Source organism: Zootoca vivipara, chromosome 7, assembly GCF_965207765.1.
Source record: "Zootoca vivipara chromosome 7, rZooViv2.hap1.1, whole genome shotgun sequence".
Classification (NCBI taxonomy): Eukaryota; Metazoa; Chordata; class Lepidosauria; order Squamata; family Lacertidae; genus Zootoca; species Zootoca vivipara.
Window position 1 is genome coordinate 43,691,635 of NC_142590.1, and position 20,175 is coordinate 43,711,809.

The following is a 20,175-nucleotide window of genomic DNA, read 5'->3' on the forward strand; positions in this document are numbered from 1 at the left end:
CCCCTGTGTGTGTTCATACATGTGTGTCTTACGGCTTTTATCTCTTCACTCTTTTGTCGGATTTATTTTAATTCCTCCTCCAGTGAGGCAGAAGTTCTGGATCACAGCAAGAACCCCTGTGAGGATTCCTTTGTACCCGACACTGAAGGGAAGATCTACGTTATGTACATTAAGATGGAGCAGGAGGCAGATTTCACCACCTGGACTCAGCTTGCAAAGGTAACTTCCAACTTTTTTGCCTGCCCAGACATAAGATGGAAAGGGTGGGGTTTCTGTAGGCCTCTAAATCCAAAGCCAGCACAGAAAGGGAATTGGAAGGCAGCTCAGTCAACTTAGATTCTAGAACTTCCATCACATGACTGCTTCAACCTTGATGGTATGTTGCTTGTACGATGTCCTCTTTCTGCTGCCCTTAGTGCCTCCACATCTGGGATCTGGATGTCCGTGGGAACCATAAAGGACTGTGGCGCCTCTTCCGGAAGAAGAACCACTTCCTGGTAGTAGGAGTGCCCGCCTCTCCTTATTCGTAAGTTTCCTTCGTGGGCAGGGGAAACTCCCCCTGGTCCCCATGTTAGTGCCAGGCTGCTTTTCTCTGCATGTTTCTCCCAGAATTTCCTCACCTTACCCGTCAAAGCAGATCCTGCTCCCCAAGAAAGCTAGTTGAGCCTGTGCAGTCTCACATGTTTAAAGAAAGCTTGGTTGGTTAGCGTGTGGTGCTGGTAACACCGAGGTTGCAGGTTCGATCCCTGTATTGGACAGCTGCATATTCCTGCATTGCATGGGGTTGGACTAGATGATCCTCAGGGTCCCTTCCAATTCTGTAATTCTGTGTCTTCATAACTCACTGCTGCTGCTGCCGCCGCCACCTGGTGCTCGGAACAAAAATTGCAAGGAACTTGGAAAGAAGCAGAGGCAACACCATTCTTTGCCACGGTTGCTTAGCAGTTCAGCTCCCTGGGAAGGTGGCCATGTGCACCAGGTATCTGCAGCAGGAAGGGCTGTGAGAATAGCTGACATCTTGGGAGACCATCGCAAGGTGACTGAGAAGGGATGGGAGGCAGCTTCCGAAGGTGGAGATAGATTTTTTTTTGGGGGGGGGAGATGTATTGTGTGTAGTCATGAAGCAGAGATGAAAAGCCAGAATTCCTCTCCAGGCAGTTATTAAAAGGAGAGCCCTTGACTCAGTGGCAGAGCACATGCTTTGCTCACAGACAATCCCCAGCATCTCCATCTATAGAAAGGATTAAGCCAGGCTTCCTCAACCTCAGCCCTCCAGATGTTTTTGGCCTACAACTCCCATGATCCCTAGCTAGCAGGACCCGTGGTCAGGGATAATGGGAATTGCAGTCTCAAAACATCTGGAGGGCCGAGGTTGAGGAAACCTGGATGAAGTGGAATGGGGATGCCTGAAGCCTAGCAGTGCTGCTTCCAGATGGACAACACTGGCCTAGATGGACAAATGGGCTTATCTGGCGCAAGGCAGCTTCTTATTTTCCTCTCTCCATGCTGCCCTCTCTGGCCCGAGACACTTCTTTAGCTCCCCCACCCCTTTCGTTTTTTTGTATCCAGCTCTTTTTTCTCCTCCTCCTCCTCCTAGATCCAAGAAACCCTCCTCGGTGACCCCCATTTACATGGAGCCCCAAGCCAAGGATGAAGCGGCGGGAGCCGTGGGAGCAGGAGCAGAGCAAACTTGAAGCAGAGCTTGGGATTGTTGTCCGTGCTGCCTTCACAGCCTGCTGGGAAAAGAGGCTCAAGACGCCATGGAGCTTCATGGGAGATTTGTGTGCCGTTTTCTCTGAAGGACTTGGGAAGATGGGGCAAAGACAAAGGGGGGAGGGCTCCCCGCTGCCCCAAGGCAACTGCTGAGTCTGAATACGTTGCACTGGGAAGGCAGGAGCAGGAGCCTTTAATATTTTTCTAAGCCGCTGCAACAAAATACAATTTTGCGGGGTGGGGAGGGGGTTGGTTGGTCTCATTTTTAACACTGGCGCTTTACTAACGGTGGCCGCCCTTTCCTCCAAATTGTGGGTTAGGCCAGAGGGAGCTGTTTGGAAAGGTGATTGGTTCACTTTTTAGGGAGCTCTTCTCAGACCACTACTTCAGGATATATACATATGTTGTTATTATTATTTATTAACTCTGTGTGTTGGTCAACATCCTTCGAAAGGCAGCTATCCTGCTTATGTTTCTGGTGGTTTGCAATTTAGGGGGGATTGCGATGGGACTCTTAAGCCCTGGAAAGCATGTGGAGCCATTCATTCTCCAGGCAGAGGAACCATCCTGCACATGGCTTGGATTGGTGGCTACAGAGCAGGCAGCTCGCCTGAATTTGGAGAATGGCTTTTGTGCTAGAGGACGGAGAAATAGGCCATGGCCTTCATCATCGGGACTTAAGGACACAAACCACAAATGGAACTGCATGTATCAGTACTGTGGGCAACCCAGCCTGGATGCTCAGGCCCAAAATTCCTTTCCTCCTGTCTCTGCTCCCAGTGGATTGTGATGCAAGAAGGGAAACCTCAAAATCTCTGGCATTTTATCTACCTAGCAAGTTCTCCTGGCTCTAACTGAAGCACCTCTTCTTGACTGAAATGCTCAATTTCAGACTGGCAACAACAGGTAGAGGCCCAAGGCTGTGAGTTGCTCTTCTGTACAATAGCCCCAGAAAAGAGCCAAGAAGTAGTGAAGGGGGGGTGTATAAAAAGTGCCTTGAGGGAGCATGTGCTGGCCTAGAAAGCCTGCTCAGAAAGGGAGAGATGAAGTAAATGGATCAAGCCGAACCTCAATTACGTTTGCTCCGTTGGAACAAAGCTTCTGTGAGCTCAAAGATCGAAATGCAGGAACACTTGTCCCGCCGTTAGTCTGCAGCGTGGATGACCTGTGGCAATGACCACTGTTTGTACCACTAAGCAAGGTCAGCCCTACTAGGGAAACTCACTCCTGTCCTCCATCCTGTGGAGCTGATAGGCTTTGTGTCCTACCCTGCTCAGTTCAAGCCAGTCTTGCTCTTTTTGAGGCATAGGTTGCTTGGAAAGGAGGAGCTCATAGGACCTCAAGGAAGTTCTGAAGAGGCTTCTTGGAGAAGTAGGTTCTTCTGTAGTCTCTGTGTTGGGCTGGGCGGAGGTAACGGGGAAGGGAAAGGGCAGAAATTCAGGGACAAAGAGGGAATAGTGGTTTTCCTCTTCCACATCTGGTGCCTTATGAGGTGAGCGAAGTCCTTGGGGTCTAGAATGTAACTTTCTGTACAATGAACAGCTAAAGGGAAGGGAGCACCACCTAAGAGCAGATGGCCAGATTCTAGTTCAATGTAATCCTTTCCCTTTGGTGGTGAGGTGTCTTTTTGTTTTGTGTTTCCTCTTCTTTCTCCACACCATCAAGCTAACCATACATAGTTGATGCTGCCTGAGTCTTTAAGAAAACAAACGAATTAGGGTGTAGAGGACTAGAAAAATGGAAAGATAGGCATTACAGCATTTAAGATGTCCATAAGGCAACTGTGGCCTCCATCAATAAGGTACCATCTTCAGCCAAGTCCTGAACCTAAGAGTGTCTTGCTTCACCTCACTTGGTCTGTACATTTTCCAAAAAGAAACCCTTTGGCTTCTATCCACATTAGAGTCTAGTGACTGAGGGGAGACCATAGGGAATTTTGGATGGATGACTTTGGTACAGTCACTGATTGAATGCCGTTAATTTATGGGTTACTGATACTTTACTGCAGGGAACCAAGACATCTTGTCATTTCAGTTCAGTCCATACCATCTCAGGGGAAACTGGTGGGTGTGTCTGCCTCTGAAAGGTGGGCTTCTCTTGGCTCTGCCTGTTGGACTTGATGCAGATACACTCAGCATATTGCAGCTGCAGGGTGAGCGTAACCCAGAGCTGAGAGTGCAGCAGTTCCTGCCAGAGATGAAAAGGAACGCTTGGGCTGCTGCTCTCCCTGACTGCTTCGCTTGCTATCACAATGCCAGTGCATCATGTTTCACTGGAGGTAAATTTGGACACAGCTGCTATTTTCCCCAACAGCTTTTGCAGGTATGGTACAACTAAAAGTTAGAGCTGTGCTGTATTTTTGCAAAAGGATACTTTTTCTGTTATGCCTTCCTTGTCTCTCCTTAGCAAGCATTGTGATGCAGAAAGGGAATCTGTTCCTGTAAACAGGCACCTGAAGGTTCCTGGATACAACTTTAGCATATGTTTGCATTTTTAGAAACACGCATACAAGTTTTCCTGCGAAGTCTTACTACTGATGACATATGGAATGATCCTCATTGTGAAGCAGCTAGTACTTTCGCCATTTTTGTGGCAACATGGTATGGAGCATGGTTTTTTATGTTGTTGGGGTTTTTTTGGTTTGGTTTTATTTAAGGTGCACAGCACCCTTAATAAGAGGAAGGAGTAACTAATAAGCAGAGGTCAGCAACCTTTGCCCTCCAGAAGCACACTACGGTCTTTCCCTTATTTATTTGGTAACCAGAATAGGGGATGTTTTGAAGCCACCAAATCTCCAAGGCCTTATTACACTTGGTACTTTAGTGCAAAGAGTTGGGGCTTCTGCAAATGCTGCAGCAACAGCAACCCTGAAGGCTTTTTTTAGTGCTGGCTAACTGCAGCAATGCTGAATTAGATAATGTGCTTCTTATTAATTTACAGAAGCCTTTTTTTTTTTACTTCAGAACCAGTCATGGGATTTCAGGGGCGTGGCAAGTGGAGATCTCAGGAAGCCTAATGCCCAGACCAGCCTTCTCCAACCTGGTGCCTTCCAGATGTTGTGAACGACCATTCCAGTCAGCTCCAGCCATCGCAACAGTGCTGGCTGTGGCTGATGGAAGTTCAAAGCACCTGGAGGGGCACCAAGTTGAGGAAAGTTGGCCTGGATCTACAAATACCTTTGTTTCCAAAAGCCTTGATGGAGAGCAGAGCACAGGCCCCTCCAGACTTCTTCTATATCAGGCATCTCCAAACTGCGGCCCTCCAGATGTTTTGGCCTACAGCTCCCATGATACCTAGCTAGCAGGACCAGTGGTCGGGGAAGATGGAAATTGTAGTCCAAAACATCTGGAGGGCCAAAGTTTGGGTATGCCTGATCTATGTGGGCAGAGGGAGGGGCTAGTTGCTTTTTGCAGCAGAAATGCATTTCCTACCTATCAGGTGTGTAAAATCAGGTCACTTTGTGTAGTCATGGTCAAAGTTCAGAGTACATTTTCGAAGGGGTTACATCTACCTTAAAAGTGTTCATGAGGTGTCTTTTGAAAGGAATGGTGTTCTGCTCTTGGCACTGGCAACAGACACAGCTCCTGTCCCACCTGACCAAGTGCAAAATATTTTATGGTGAGAACATCTCAAGATCCCACGGAAACAGCATCGTTGCAAGAAGATTGTAGTTTGCAACTTTGCGAAGAGGCAAGAAAAGCAGAGGTGGGTTGGGGTGGTTTTCCCTGTTCAGCCTTGCAAATGAGTACACTTTTACTGCATTTCCTGTTCAGATAGGTCAAAGGGTAGCTGGAACAGTTGCTCTAAGCCACTACAGTGGTACCTTGGTTTAAGAACAGTTTAGTTTATGAACAACTTGGACTAAGAACGTTGCAAACCCGGAAGTAGGTGTTTTGGTTTGTGAACTTTGCCTTGGAAGCAGAACATGTTCCGCTTCCTGTTGAGTGTGTTCCGTTTGTAAATCGAGTCCCCCACTGCTGTGGGAAAGCACGCCTTGGTTTAAGGACAGACTTTGGGAATGGATTAAGTTTGTAAACCAAGGTACTACTGTACTGTACTTGCCCCTGGCAATATGCCAGTGGGAACAGGAAGAAAAATAGCAAGGATATAAATTTAATTCAATTTTCACTGTGTGTGGCTTTTAAAATAACAAGTTTCCCCTTGCCAAAAGTTTGTCTTCATAAGGTTACCTGTACTACAAGTGCTGCTTCTAAAACAACCATTTAGGGATGGGAAATGTTTGATCTAAAGCATTTTAATCTTTAAAATGTAGTCCAGCGCCATGGACATGGCACTTTTGACTGGAATGGAAGCTAAATGGCCATATTTGGGGGGGGGTTGTGTATCTTGTTGGCATTGGATTTCAGTGGGGTAAGCATGCCTTTCTCTGGATTACACCCAGCAGCTGCAATCCTATGCTTGCTTATTCTAAAACCTCTTGGCTTCTATGCAGCCAGGGACCTGCTTATGAGTAAACCTCCTTGGGATTGGCCCAGAAGTGTGAAACAACTGGAATAAAATGTGTTCACATTCAGCTTCAAATTCCCATTTAAATACAAACAGTATTTAATCCCTTTGATTGCAGTGACTTGTTCTCCTCAAACTTTGCAAACAAGTCCAAGGATCATAACCCCTGACCTTGCTCTTTGCAAACTATGCGGGAAAGGGTAACTAAAAGTTCATCAGCTGTTCTTCTCTTCCAGTTTATTTCAGCCAGAATCTTTCTGGTTGTTAGTGACAGCATGCTTGATGCTTTGTCTGATCGATCATGGAAATTACTATTTTCTTGTAGCTTCTGGAAGGTTTGGGGATTAGTTTTGGTGGTGGTGGTAAGTTGGAGAGGAGAGGGTTCTGTTGCAAAGCAGCTACAGTAACATTTTTCAGACCAGCAGATGCCTAGGTAACATGCAATCGGTTGCCATCAGTTTTTCTTGTTTCTGCTGTTCCCCAAACTATCCGTTGATAATGCACGACGACATCAGAATGTAAAGCTGTCACACCCTGTGGAAGTTGGTACCATATGTTAGGCTGCTTGGTGCCAGGTGCTTCTAACTGTCCTCTTAAATGATACCATCTAGGACTGAATTAGACGTTCTTGCCACTATTTGGTTTCCACTTCTATCTCATTCTTTATTCCTTGCCACCACCAGCACTCTTGTTTTCCTGTAGTTGTATTTAACTTAATGCAAAGGGCAATGCAGTTTCCTGGGCTGGGAGCACCTTATTCCCTGGACAGACTTGGATTTCATTTGCATGCAGTGACGGGCAAGAACAGAGGCTGCTGTGTGCAGGGTGACCGACTGCTTTTTGGAATCCAGTTTTGTGTGTTAGTTTTTTTTCTCTCCCAAAAATAAAGGTGGCGGAACTACGAGCCTGTCTTTTCTTTTCCCTACTTCCATGGATGCTCATATCTTGCACTGTAGAAAAGCCTGCATGTTTTTAATCGTTGCTCAGTAAAAATGCTGCCTTCACCCGTAACCAGTGGGCACAAATGATAAAATGCTCCCCCAGTTATATAAGGTTTCCTGGCTGATCATCTCAAGGCAATACTTAGAAGTGTGACCAGGTGCATCTCTATTTAATGGCAGCTGCCCATAAGCATATTTTGAGAGGAGAGAAAGGCCAGTTACACATACACTTTGGTTAACGTCTTTTTAGAGCCCTGCATTAAAAGGCCTTTAGTATTGAGACACAGTTGAGTGTCTAGAACATTGGCCTTGAAACTGGAAACGTCTGTTCCAATTTCACCTTGCACACAGTCTCACTTGGTGGCTTCTACAAAGGAAGAACACACTTAAGATTTATAAAGTCCCTGGAACTCTCTGCATGGTTAATAGATAAAAATGAGCTTAAAACAAGGAGATCCTTTAAAACAGAACATGGGGAACCCTTTTTCAGCCTGATGGTGGCATTTCCTCCTAGGCAACCTTCCCAGGACCACATGCACTCTTTACTTCTAAAAATAAGAGAAATAGAGCCCTATATATTTGCCAAGTTCTCACTTCTAACTGAAAAAAACCTTTGGTCCCTCCAACTTTGCCCTGTGATGCAAAATCAGTCCACTAGAGGGACTCAGTCTTGCATAATGTCCAAAAGATAAACTTGGAGAAAGCACCATCTATTTGCGTAAACAGGAGAAGTCAGTCTTTTAAAACTCCTGCTTTTAAAAGACTGACTTCTTTTTTAACTACCAGGAAATACCACTATAGTACATCATGGTCAAAGGCTTATCAGTGGGATGTGATCATGGCATCAGCTGTTTGGTTTTTGATCTTCCTGCTTTCCTATCCATGCCTGCAATACACCAAGAATATGTGTTGTGAGTCTGGCTGAAGACAAAATGGATTGATGGCAAACTTCAATGCAGTTCCTGGAAGTGGGTAGAGGAAATGTATCCAAGTGTCTGTGAAAAAGTCTCTTTTTCTCCTATCAGTCTTGTGGGCTGCAAATCCTGGCCATTGACCATGCTGGCTGGGAGCGATGGGTGTTGTAGTGCAGCTACAACTATTAGGATATGAGTATTGCTTATGTTCATATTATGGTGCAACATGGTCCCTTGTCAGCAAACACAGCTGTGCTCAAGTTGATTTCAAAGGGATTTACTTTGGAATAATTTAGTGCAGAGACCATCATATATTTTGGACCAGGTGGTACATTTTAAATTCTGAGAGAGTGCCAGGGGTGCCAGCTACAACATGGCTGCCATGAGGGTTATGGCATAACACAAAATTAGATAAGAGTACATTGGCTCTGAAGCATGGAATCGGTTGGAAGGGATCCCGAGGCTCATTTAGTCCAACTCCCAGTTTTTCCCCTAGTTGTATTTCCATCTGAGAAGAGGCTTAACATGTTGAATTTCTGCCAAGAAAATTAGAATTAAAAGGGATCCAGGAAGTGCAGCCCTTTAGGACCCATGGGATTCCTATTGCCTGGTGCCCAAACTCACTCATCAATCACAGCTCCTGACTTCAATCATTGGCAAAAGAAAACCTACTGACAGGCAAGAGCAGCTAGACTGGCTTATTTCACATAAATCTCTTAGAAGGCTATCTACCCCTTTCAACAATAGATAACATCCCTTTGCTTCTATCCACTGATCTGACATCTTTGTACGACTCAGCCGTAGTGCCTTGCATGACACAATGTAAGGCAATTATAAGGAAAATATTATTTTGATCATATGACAAGGCACCATTAGCGGACTTAGGGAAGGGAGGGTGGGAATGGGGCTTCACTTGTTGGTGTTTTCGGTTTGTATTTTTCATATATATTCCATTCATAGAATCCTAGAGTTGGAAGAGACCACAAGGGTCATCCAGTCCAACCCCCTGCCAAGCATTCTCTCTCTCTCTCTCTCTCTCTCTCTCTCTCTCTCTCTCTCTCTCTCTCTCTCTCTGTGTGTGTGTGTGTGTGTGTGTGTGTGTAATATAAGAGGACTAGAGACATTTTAAAAAAAAAAGCTTAGAGCACTGGGTTAGTGACCCCTGCTTTAGCACTTTCTTGACCATGCATATTGCCCTTTATGGGATTGTGCTAGATGCAACTGGTAAAATTTGCCTAGGACAAACGTTTATTCCGCCTAGGTGCCCATTCTTATGCGTGTCTCTTATTTGTGCCTTCTCAGAAGTAAGGCTTGCTTAGTTTAATGGGACTTACTCCCAGGTGATTGCGGATACGATTGCAGCATTTGCACTCTTAGGGTTATGACAATGGTCTCAAAGTTCATGTAAATTCAAAACTAGAACAACCTACAGGAAATTCTTGAAGGGGTCATAGAAACCAACACCCATTTGGCTGCGTGTTTCCTTTCCAAACATTTTATTATGAACTTTCTGTGTTTCTGCTTGTCCCTCACTCGAATGCTATAGCTTCCTTGTTGTACAAGGGAGTTGCAGTTTCTACTGACATTTTTCCAGTCGCTGCCCAGAATAAACTTGTCAAAAAGTGACAGAAAATTCCTGTGGACCAAGGAAGTATACCGGTAATTTACTGAAGAAAACCCCATGTATTAGATGTCCCTTGGGGCTGCTGCAATCCCACAAAGGCTGAATTAACAAAAGTATTCAGGTGCCTTTTGTGGCCCTCCATATATTTCTATTAGAGTAAGTGTTTCAATGGTAATATGGTAACTTCTCTTGGCGCTATAGATGCAGTCTGGAAAGGGGGCTGAAATTAGTACCTGATGTCAATATCAGATTTGACAAATCCCCCCTCCTAGTTCTGCATGACTACAAGCAAGAGAGTAAAAGTGCTTGTTTCCTTTTTTTATATACCAGTATAAAAAAATTGTCCTTTTGCCTATACCGTCATTAATTACAGTTTGAAACTAGCCAAGTTAAAGCCATGGGTTACGAAGCTGGCTTGTTTCAACAAACCATAGTCAAAATTGCCCCACATTTTAGGATTCAGGTATAATACTAAACCACAGTTATACAGAAATGAAAGCAAACTTTGATTCCCCTCCTCCTGCGTTTGAGAATTGCTGTGCCTTGCTCCTGTCAGGATAAGCCATTGTTTGTTGTGATGCTCAAACTGTCTGGTAGTATGCCGTCAGCTTGTGGGTGCAGAGGATTGTGTAGGTAAAGTACTGCATTTTCTGTGTATAAGACTAGGTTTCCCCCCTAAAAAATAATGTACAAAATTTGGGGGCATCTTATAGATGGAAAAATACAGTATATCTACTTACTATGGCTTCACCGTGTTGGTTGGTTAGTTAATTGGTTTAGGCCAGGCACCCCCAAACTGCGGCCCTCCAGATGTTTTGGCCTACAACTCCCATGATCCCTAGCTAACAGGACCAGTAGTCAGGGATGATGGGAATTGTAGTCCAAAAGATCTGGAGGGCCAAAGTTTGGGGATGCCTGGTTTAGGCAATTCATTTCATATGTCATTCAGTTTCTCAGTCCAAGGGTGTGTTCTTTTCCCCACAAACACTATCAATACCATTTTTTCCTGTTGTATTTTTCTCTCCTGCCATTATTACATCAAGCAGTGCAAAGAGGCATTAAGAAGCAAGAACTGTGGGTGAAAAAGGTGATAAGGAGTAGAAAAATCAATATATTGTGAGCTAATGGCACTAGGAGCAAACACCTAAGGGCACTTACAACTGATGCCTGGATAAGATTGGCTTTTGATGGGTGATGTAGCTCAAGGGCACAGCAGCTGGATTTGGTCCTGGGTGGCATTTTCTACTAGGCTGCAAGAGCCTGTGATGTATGATGCATAGGTGGATAAATTGCTATCTGTAGCAGGAACCCAAACTTTTACTCTGGTGAATTGGTTTTGTAAGTTGGCTAGGTCTGACGCAGGTTATTCAAGCTGGTTTGCATCCATGATAAATATACATAGATAGGTTAATTTATCACAGGCTCAAAGCAGGTAATGTCATTGTAAATGAAGGGGGGAAACTACGCTAGAAACAACACCATAATCCAACTAAAATATGTCCAATCTATGGTATCCAAGTAGAAAAGGAGAAATAATGTGCAGATTGGGCTTTGGGCTTTCAAGAAGGATGTTTGAACCAGTGCCGCTACATTTTGGGGGTTTGGTGGAGGAGAGATGATGGAGAAGTGTTGGAAACTTCCATGGGAATACAAAGCACCGCAAAAAATTGAGCTTTCATTTAAAAAGCAAGGTTGGCTCCAGCCCTCTCTGAGTTTATACAATTGGGTCCCTAACTTAGGAACCATGAAGTAATCAGTTTCCCCATTGCACTGCACCTTTGAAGGAGCCTTTCAGGAGATTATGTTGTTGTTGTTTAGTCATTGAGTCATGTCCGACTCTTCGTGACCCCATGGACCATAGCACGCCAGGCACTCCTGTCTTCCACTGCCTCCCGCAGTGGAGATTATAAACATCTATAAATAGAACCCAACCTTACTTTTTTAAAATAAAAGTCAGCAAACTACATTAATGTGATGTATTAGCTTCTCTATAGTAAATAACTCCCAGACATTTTGCCTTTACTCCTGGGCTTTAGTAGGCAATAAGGAACAGTTCCCTTTACACAATAACATCATTATATGGCTATGTACTTCTCTGTTTCAAAAGCAATAAATAATGATCAATCTTATTTTTCAAAAGGAACACTAAAGGCAGAATTCAAAGAGCTGTACACTGTATTCATTCATTCATTCATTCATTCATTCATTTATTTAGCATTGCATTGCATTTCCATCCTATCTTTCCACCAAGGAGCTCAAGGTAGCATTCCTAGTTTCTTCTCATTTTATCCTCACAACAACCCTGTGAGGTAGGTTAGGAAGGCTAAGAGTGAGTGACTGGCCCAAGATCACTCAGTGAGCTTCATGGGGATTTAAACGCTGGTCTCCCGGGCCAGGTCCTAGTCCAAACTATGCCTCATTGGCTCTTCCATTCACCTAGTGAAGCTTGCCCTCTGCATATTTCTGACACAGAAGGGAAGAACACTGTTCCTCATTTCCATTGCATCTCGCTTAGAAATGTGGTAGCAGAAGAAGACAGGAAAAGTGGAAACAGCAACTAGCCAAGTCACAGAGTCAGGAGCAAATTTCTATGCAAGAAGCAACATTTCCTGGTTTAGACTAATCCACGCAGAGCAAGATCTTTTTCCAAACACAGCTAGGCTCACATGTTACAGAGAAAGAGTGCAACAGCAGCAGCACCAACAGCATCTTGCAGGATTAGATCATCTGCTGCTTGTTTGAAAACTGCTCTTCAACCCCAGCAACTGTAAGATTTCAGTTAACCATGTGCTTTGTGGGTTTTCCGTTCTACACATCAACACAGATTGACAAGTTAGTGACACAACTGTTAGTGACTACAACAAGTTAGTGACTACTGCAGGAATTGTGTCATAAGGTCCATCAATATTGTTACGGCAACCTGCATATCGTCCGAAACATTCCTTTGCATCAAAGATTTCTTTACATTCTTGGCTCCCACTCCTGTTATGATCTGATTTTTTTCATTACATAATGTCTCCAAAGATAATCTGCATGTCATGGGTATGCGGCCTTGTGCCAAGCTCTCAGTTTTCCAGCATTACACCCCAACCTTCCAACTACCAGTAGGTAATTCTATCGACTAAAATGTGGCTTGAATGCATTTCTTCTATGCCTCTGCTTATTTGTGGGAATGATGCACCAGCAGTGTGGCGTAGCAGTTAGAGTATCAGACTAGGGCTGCAGAGATTCAGGGTCAAGTCTGCACTCAGCCATGAAGTTCCCTCACTGACCTTGAACCAAGTGATCTCTCCCCCTAACCTGCCTCTCAGGGTTGTTGTGAGGATAAAACAGAGGGAAGGAGCCACGAAGACCACCTAAAGCTCCTCAGAGAGTGAGAAAGAATGGAATAGAAATCTAATAAAATAAATGCCACTATGAATGGATGGTCGAAATTAACAAATGGATGCAGATACATAACCAGAACAGTTTCGGTACACACGGGAGCAGTTACTTGGCAAGCAAAGTCAGTCCCTTTGTGAACTATTAGAACTTGCTCTGTGGACATGTGTAACTACCTATCTGCACTTTCCATTTAGAGCAGCAACAAGCATGGCTCCCCCTGGAGAATCCTGTGACCTGTAGTTTGTGAAGGGTTCAGAGAGTTGTTAGGAGGCTCCTGTCCTATTCCCCCTCACAGAGTCTCTCTTCCCAGGAAACTCTAGAGAGTGTAGCTCTGTAAAACCAAATTCAAAAAGCACCAACTTTTTGATGCAAAGTTCTGGGGAGTGTAATGAAGAGCGCACACCCAATTCTCCTGTTTAAAAAGTGGACATGGTTTGTCCAAAATGGTGGGCAAATCGCCAAGGTCTGAAGGGCCAGATTAGATCTGTGGGCCCAGGGTTCCACACCACTGGTCTTCACAGACTGATAGCATCCCTCCAGAATTTCATCATGGGTTTCTCCCACCTCTTCCTGGAGATGCTGGAGACTAAACTTGGGACCATCTGAATGCAAAGCAGATGCTCTGCAAATAAGCTTCAGCCCTTCCCCTTAATTATTAAGGATAATGGCAGCTGTAGTGCAGAAACATCTGAAAGACCATAGGTTCCCCACCCAGACTGCTACAAGGCATCAGAACCAGAGTGTTATTTTTCTATAGTCCTGCCTGTTGCCATAATATTTCTTCTCGGCCTCTTCAGTAAAGAGCCTGTTTTCTAAATGGCGAGGAACTGTATGCAAGCATGAGTTTTAACATCAAACTGAACCGATCCTGCTGCCTCAAAGTGTTTTGTTTTTTAATTGTTGTGTTTCTTGTTCTTGCAACACACAACCGTATCCTTTTAATTAGTAACTTTTAATGGTTTAATGATAAACCTAATATAGCCAATGGCTGCGTCATGGAGCCTTAATATACTCTGAAGGGCTTGTTCTATTCTGTTATCATCGAATAAAATCCAGCAGGGATTTTGAAGAAAGTTAATGGGATTTTTTTGTGGGGGTTTTGCAATCTGTGAGTTCCCTCATTTACATTCAGATCCCCTGAGAACTTCTGAAAACTTTTAACTGAACTTAATGAAATGAAGTTCAGTCAAACCATGTTGAAACAGACTGTGTGTTAACTGTAACAACAAACAAATCACTTGTCACATAAGGATCTGACATTGCACAGATGATAAATAGAAAAAACTGATGAATAACAAATCCTGAGTAAAATAGAGAATTAAGTGATATTTAAGAAATAAGTACATGACAATTATTCTCATTTTACAGATTGGATATGGCAGGAAGTGATATGCCAAAGGTTACCTAACAAATCCAAGTTGACCAAGCATTAAAACCAAGGTGAACAAGTAGGTAAATGAATAATGAATGATATATTTAAAGGGAAATTGAAATTAGAATTGAAAAAAAACAGAGAGCCTCCAAAATGAACCAAAAACCAAAAGAGAATGTGTCTGTTGAAGAAATAGATTGCCTTCCAATTTGCTTTAATGCAATTTGCTTTGAAAATAAAATCCTTTCCCCCCCCCCAAGCATCTTGTGACGTGTTTTCTTTGGTTTACAGGAAAAGTGGACCCATTTTCATGGCAATGAGTATTCAAATTTATGCTAGAATATTTGCATAAGGAACTCTGTAATTCTATTAGGCATTCAGCTCCATATGTGTGAAACGAAATGTGGTTCCCCTTGACAATGATGTGTGTGCTCCAGAAACTATCCCAGCCAAAGCAGTTCACATATTGTTTTGGAAAGTGCAAATTAAGCAGGTTTGCTTTTATTAAATCAAATTTCTCCTCCATCCTCAGTGACCTCCTAATACTTAATGTAAAGGTCAGTGCACTAATCTTGTGTTGCTAGGAAAGTTTATCACCCCCTGTAAGAAACAATTAGGTTCCGCCTAGACAACTGAGTTTCCCTCCTAGTTATTTCTCACAAGGGTCATGTTCCTCCCCACTTTAAACTGGGCAAGGTAAACAAAATAGCAAATATACAGGAACTCGGAGGAAATAAAGAGTCATATGAAGGAATAAAGGTGTTATGACTCTCATCCAGGAAGAACTTTCCACTCTCCTTAAAGTTACCTTGGTCCAAAATAGTACTTCAACTCCAGAATTTAATGACTGGGTAGCTCACAAGCTTCAGCAGGACCCACTTTTCACCCTACATTCTCAAGGACCAGCTTCACGCTTTGCTGGACCACGGACCCGGCAACTGGTAAGAGTGATGCTGTAGTCTTGCTGGTGCAGGATATAAATGGGGAGAGCATAACTCTCACATGGTAGGTACATATCTCTGATCCCTGGCTTAGGTTCCACTAACTTTACTAACTTTCTTTACTTATTCATTCTGTGAACTGCCCTGAGACCTCCGGTGGTATAGGGCAGTATATAAATTTTAATAAATCAATAAATAATAAATAGTGTGAGTCTGTGGCCTATTGCGGCACTCACTCGGCAGCAGGGGCATCGCAATGGTGTGGGCACCACAGTTCAAGAAGGATACTGACAAGCTGGAACGTGTCCAGAAGAGGGCAACCAAAATGGTCAAAGGCCTGGAAACGATGCCTTATGAGGGACGGCTTAGGGAGCTGGGTATGTTTAGCCTGGAGAAGAGAAGGTTAAGGGGTGATTTGATAGCCATGTTCAAATATATAAAAGGATGTCATATAGAGGAGGGTGAAATGTTGTTTTCTGCTGCTCCAGAGAAGTGGACGCGGAGCAATGGATTCAAGCTACAATAAAGAAGATTCCACCTAAACATTAGGAAGAACTTCCTGACAGTAAGAGCTGTTCAGCAGTGGAATTTGCTACCAAGGAGTGTGGTGGAGTCTCCTTCTTCGGAGGTCTTTAAGCGGAGGCTTGACGGCCGTATGTCAGGAATGCTTTGGTGGTCTTTCTTGTTTGGCAGGGGGTTGGACTGGATGGCCCTTGTGGTCACTTCCAACTCTATGATTCTATGATTCTAGGTGGACACACATGCAGGTTCACAGGTACACTTTGTAGGGAAAGGACTATCCCAAGGTAAATTTGTGAGTCAACAGAGCACACAAAATTTTACTCCAGCTTTTGACCGAGGGTATTACTGTATACCATCATAGAACATGCAAGTAAAGTTGTTTAAACACATGATCACGTTGCCTGCTGCTGTTCTCAACCTCCTTTGTGTTGCAGAGCTATTGAATAGCAGTTTTATCTTACAGTAAATATTTGCATGGCTTTTTATCTTCCCTGTCTGCGGAACACACTACTCACTATTGCTCTAGTTAAATTGTGATAAGCTCATGGCATCCAGGGGTGTGGTGATCAAATCTTTGAAAAGTCTCAAAGACTTTTCAAGCGGACTATAATGAACACGGATTACAGATTTATCCACCAAATAAATCCTTCTGTATTCTGAAAGATACTGACAAGGAATACTTTTTGTGCTCATCTCTAAATCTATATATTTGCTCCTTCCTCTGAGGCCAATAAGTTTCCTGTCTTGTCCTCAGTTCCCATATTGCTGGTAGTGTTAACAGCAATTTGACATCTAACCATTGGTTTCCCAATAGTAGTCAACATTATAAGCCAGTCCTTACTTCAAATCTCACCTCAGCAATGTATACTCCATTTGTGGCCACCCCCCTTTGACAATCCACTCTCTCCCCATATCTGTAAATGGATTTAATAATAGTAGCCTCTAAAAGAAAGTATTCAATTCCAACAAGAATGTAAAGTGGGAGGCATCTAAAAAAACTGTCGTGGCTCTGTAAATAGCTTACAAATGAGCTAAGATTTAAGAAGGGCATGCATGTATAAGAAATGGAAGAAGGGGAAATCACAAAGAAGAGTATATATGAGTAGCCAACAGTTGCAGGAAGGTGGTCAGGCAGCCCAAAACTCAGAACGAGTGCAGGCTTGCAAGAGTGGCTAAAAATAATTTTAAAATGTTCCTTTGGCTGTGTTCAAAGCAAGAGGAAGAACAAGCTGCTTACATGTGGCATTATAGCCTTTGGAGTTCCTAGTCTCCAAGCTCACAAGCCAAATAAAAGAAAGGCAAAATGTGTGCATACAAAAATAAACCCACAGCCTGACCCCCAAGTCAACCACACCAATGGATTGCTTTCCCTTTCACCCACAGCCAAGTGTGAGGGTCACATGATCGAGGGTGTTTCACAACTCTAATGACATCACTGACACGCTAACTCCAGTTTGCTAACTATAGTAACCTTTTGTCACACTCATTTCCTATTGCAAGTGTCCTGGAAAGGGACCCTTTTAATGCCGTTCAAGCTGCTGTATACGTGGAAAGTCCAGTCAGACTATATCCAGTTTCATTTCCTCATACCATCTCATGACACCTCTCGGTTGCCCTAGCATTTGTTGCTGCTGTTTGGATTTCCTCTTGATCAAGATTTTTCTGTTCTTAAGGATTACAAAGAGTAAGGCTGCCCTGTCCTCTAACCTCTGTGTGCCATTCCATCTGAGGCAAGGGGTCAGAACAGTCCCAATGCAATCCTAATTGCTACAGTCACTACCGCATTGACCTTGCTTGCTAAGCATTGCAGCATTGTAGGAAACAGCATTGCAGTGATGTAGGAAAAGGAAACCAGGGGCAGGAAACCTGTGGCCCTCCTGCCACGGGTTACTGGACTCCATAAAGTTTTAATTTCATTTTATAGTGTATATAAAACGGAGAGAACAATTATAGCAACAGACTAAAATTAAAAGATGAAAAACAAAACTATAAAATAGGCATGGACTCCTCAGTGGTGCAGCTAGCATATTTGCAAAAGCTAAGCACGGTCTGGTACGGTTTCAAATTGGATGGGGGAATCGTGTCTTGAGGTTGGACTAGAGTTGGGTCCCTTCCAACCCTATGATTCTATGACTCCATATTTGAGTGGTGATATTGCACATGGGTTTAAATAACCAAGTCCAAGTAAAGACTAACTCTTGACATCTTTGACCATTGGTTGGGCTGCCTGTCTGATAGGAGCTAGAATACAACAACATCTGGAGGGTCATCTAGCCCTTCCCCATCTGTGAAACAGATCAATGCACATACCATCATAAGATTATAGAGCTGGAAGGATCATCTAGTCCAACCCCCTGCTAAGCAGGAGTCTTAACACTCAGTCTCCCATCCAATTAGAAACCATATCAGACCCTGCTTAGCTTTGAGAAGGTGCTAGCAGTTTTATTGCTGCACCACCAGGAGGTGCCCAGAATCTCACGTTCAACCCAGTGCTGGGTTTTTAATCTGTGTGCTGTAAACAGAACGTTGTTAAAAATGCATGTGCATTTGTTATAAGACACTGTTTCTCAACCCAGCTTCACACCGGTTGGAGTCCTAAAGATGTTCCCAGTTCATCTTTAGCCAAGGTGTTGAGACCTTTGCATGGGGTAAATACATCCCTGTCCCAGCAAGACCCTTTGGTGTGAACACAAACAGAAATGAATATGACACTAATGAAGCTGTGCTGATGTGAACCGCTCAGTGGGAAAGAGCTGTGAAATATCGGAGGGGGGGGACTTCATGGGGTGGGGATTTCACTGCACTGTAAGGCAGTAATGTGGACATACCCCTTGCCTGGTGAAAAGAGAGCATGCCATAGGGCAGAGAGAGAGAGATGGGTAGCTAACAGACAATGGGTTAGAACCCTGTAGTCCTCCATATGTTGGACTACATTTCCCATCAGTCCCTGCCAGCATGGTCAGTGATAAAGGACAACGGGAGTTCTAGTCCAGTAACATCTGAAGCCAAAGGTTCCCAATCCTTGGGTTAGAAAGAAGAAAAAACAGTTAAAAGTTGTAACAAAAAGCTTTCCGCATGATTAACATATTAACTTTGTGTGGCCCTCTAAAAATTAATATACAGCTATTTTAGTTGTGCCCTCCTGATCTTATTTGTAAACCCACCTGGGAGTTTTTTCCCCTTCACCAGCAGAAGGGGAGAGCAAAAAATGTTTTGTATCAGCCTTCAGTTGTTTTGGACTACAGCTCCCATCAGCTCCAACCAGCACCAGGGCCGGCTCTAGGTAGACCCCCGGTGGCGCGGTGAGTTAGGGCGCCGTGCCGGTAGGCTGGGCGCCACGCGGCAAAGCGGTGCGGAAACCGTGCTGCGCCCTGCGAGGGTGGGGGCGCCGGAGCGATCTCTGCCCCTCAGCGCCAGGGCGGCCGACCTGCTCGAGACTGCCCTGACCAGCACAACCAGAGGCTACCAGGTGGAAGACGGCAGCTTTAAAGGAGGGGAAGGAGAAGGAAGGAGAAGAATCAGGGTTCAAGGCACTCTGTGTGTTTGTCCCGAGAAGGCAAACAAAACACAGCTTCAGTTCAAGGTGATTGCCAGGTGAGCAAGCAACCTTCAGCGCTCCAGGAAATAAGATGTCTTTAATGACTGCTGTGCCCTTGGAAACCTGTTTTCTGTGGGTGGGGTTGAGAACGAAGTAGAAAGAACACTGCAGGAGTTGAACTGGAATAGGGCCACACAGGCTTATAGAAAAGGAGCCTGCCAGTAAGAAGCCTTCCTTTGAAATATTGGGGCAATCTAAGAAGGCACAAAATCTACCATGTAAGTCAACTACATGGGTTGCGACTGATCTGTGACTGCTCACCAGGCTATTTATTGCCCCTTCAAAACTGCTGTTTATTCCACAGGAGCAAAATTATAGGTATATGCATCACATATTTTCTGTATTGGCCCTAACATGTCTTTTTTTTGGGGGGGGGGAGGTTATAACCTGAAGCTAGCGATCAGGAAATGATAGAAATCTGCATCAAAATCTGAAATGTGACACAGGGAAAACAGAGGAAAGAAGTGGTGAGTCATCACAAGAGGTGGCATGAAATCAGCTTGGAACATTGTCTAATGAAGCATACATGGTCAACATTTCTCTCCTGCCAAGCAGCAGGAGCATCACCCATAACCAATCAATTGAAAAGTGGGTTTGTTATTTATTTTTGTCATTATAGAGAGGCAGGTCTCATGCTCATGCTTTTGCAGGCTTTTCATTATCCAGCAACCATCCTTACCTGATTGGCTCAAAGACAAT

The 20,175-nt window shown here is 44.0% G+C and overlaps 1 protein-coding gene across 3 annotated transcripts in view; it reads left to right on the plus strand.

The window, feature by feature from the left end:
* POMGNT1 (protein O-linked mannose N-acetylglucosaminyltransferase 1 (beta 1,2-)) overlaps positions 1-7,084 on the plus strand; it is a 29,183-nt gene extending 22,099 nt beyond the window's left edge. For all 3 annotated transcript variants that reach the window (XM_035122585.3, XM_035122586.3, XM_060276937.2), the window contains 3 exons: positions 84-219; positions 417-526; positions 1,598-7,084. In XM_035122585.3, the coding sequence (XP_034978476.1) occupies positions 84-219; positions 417-526; positions 1,598-1,694 (343 nt within the window). In that variant the 3' untranslated portion in view covers positions 1,695-7,084. The remainder of the gene's footprint in view (positions 1-83; positions 220-416; positions 527-1,597) is intronic.
* The last annotated feature ends 13,091 nt before the right edge of the window (positions 7,085-20,175 follow it).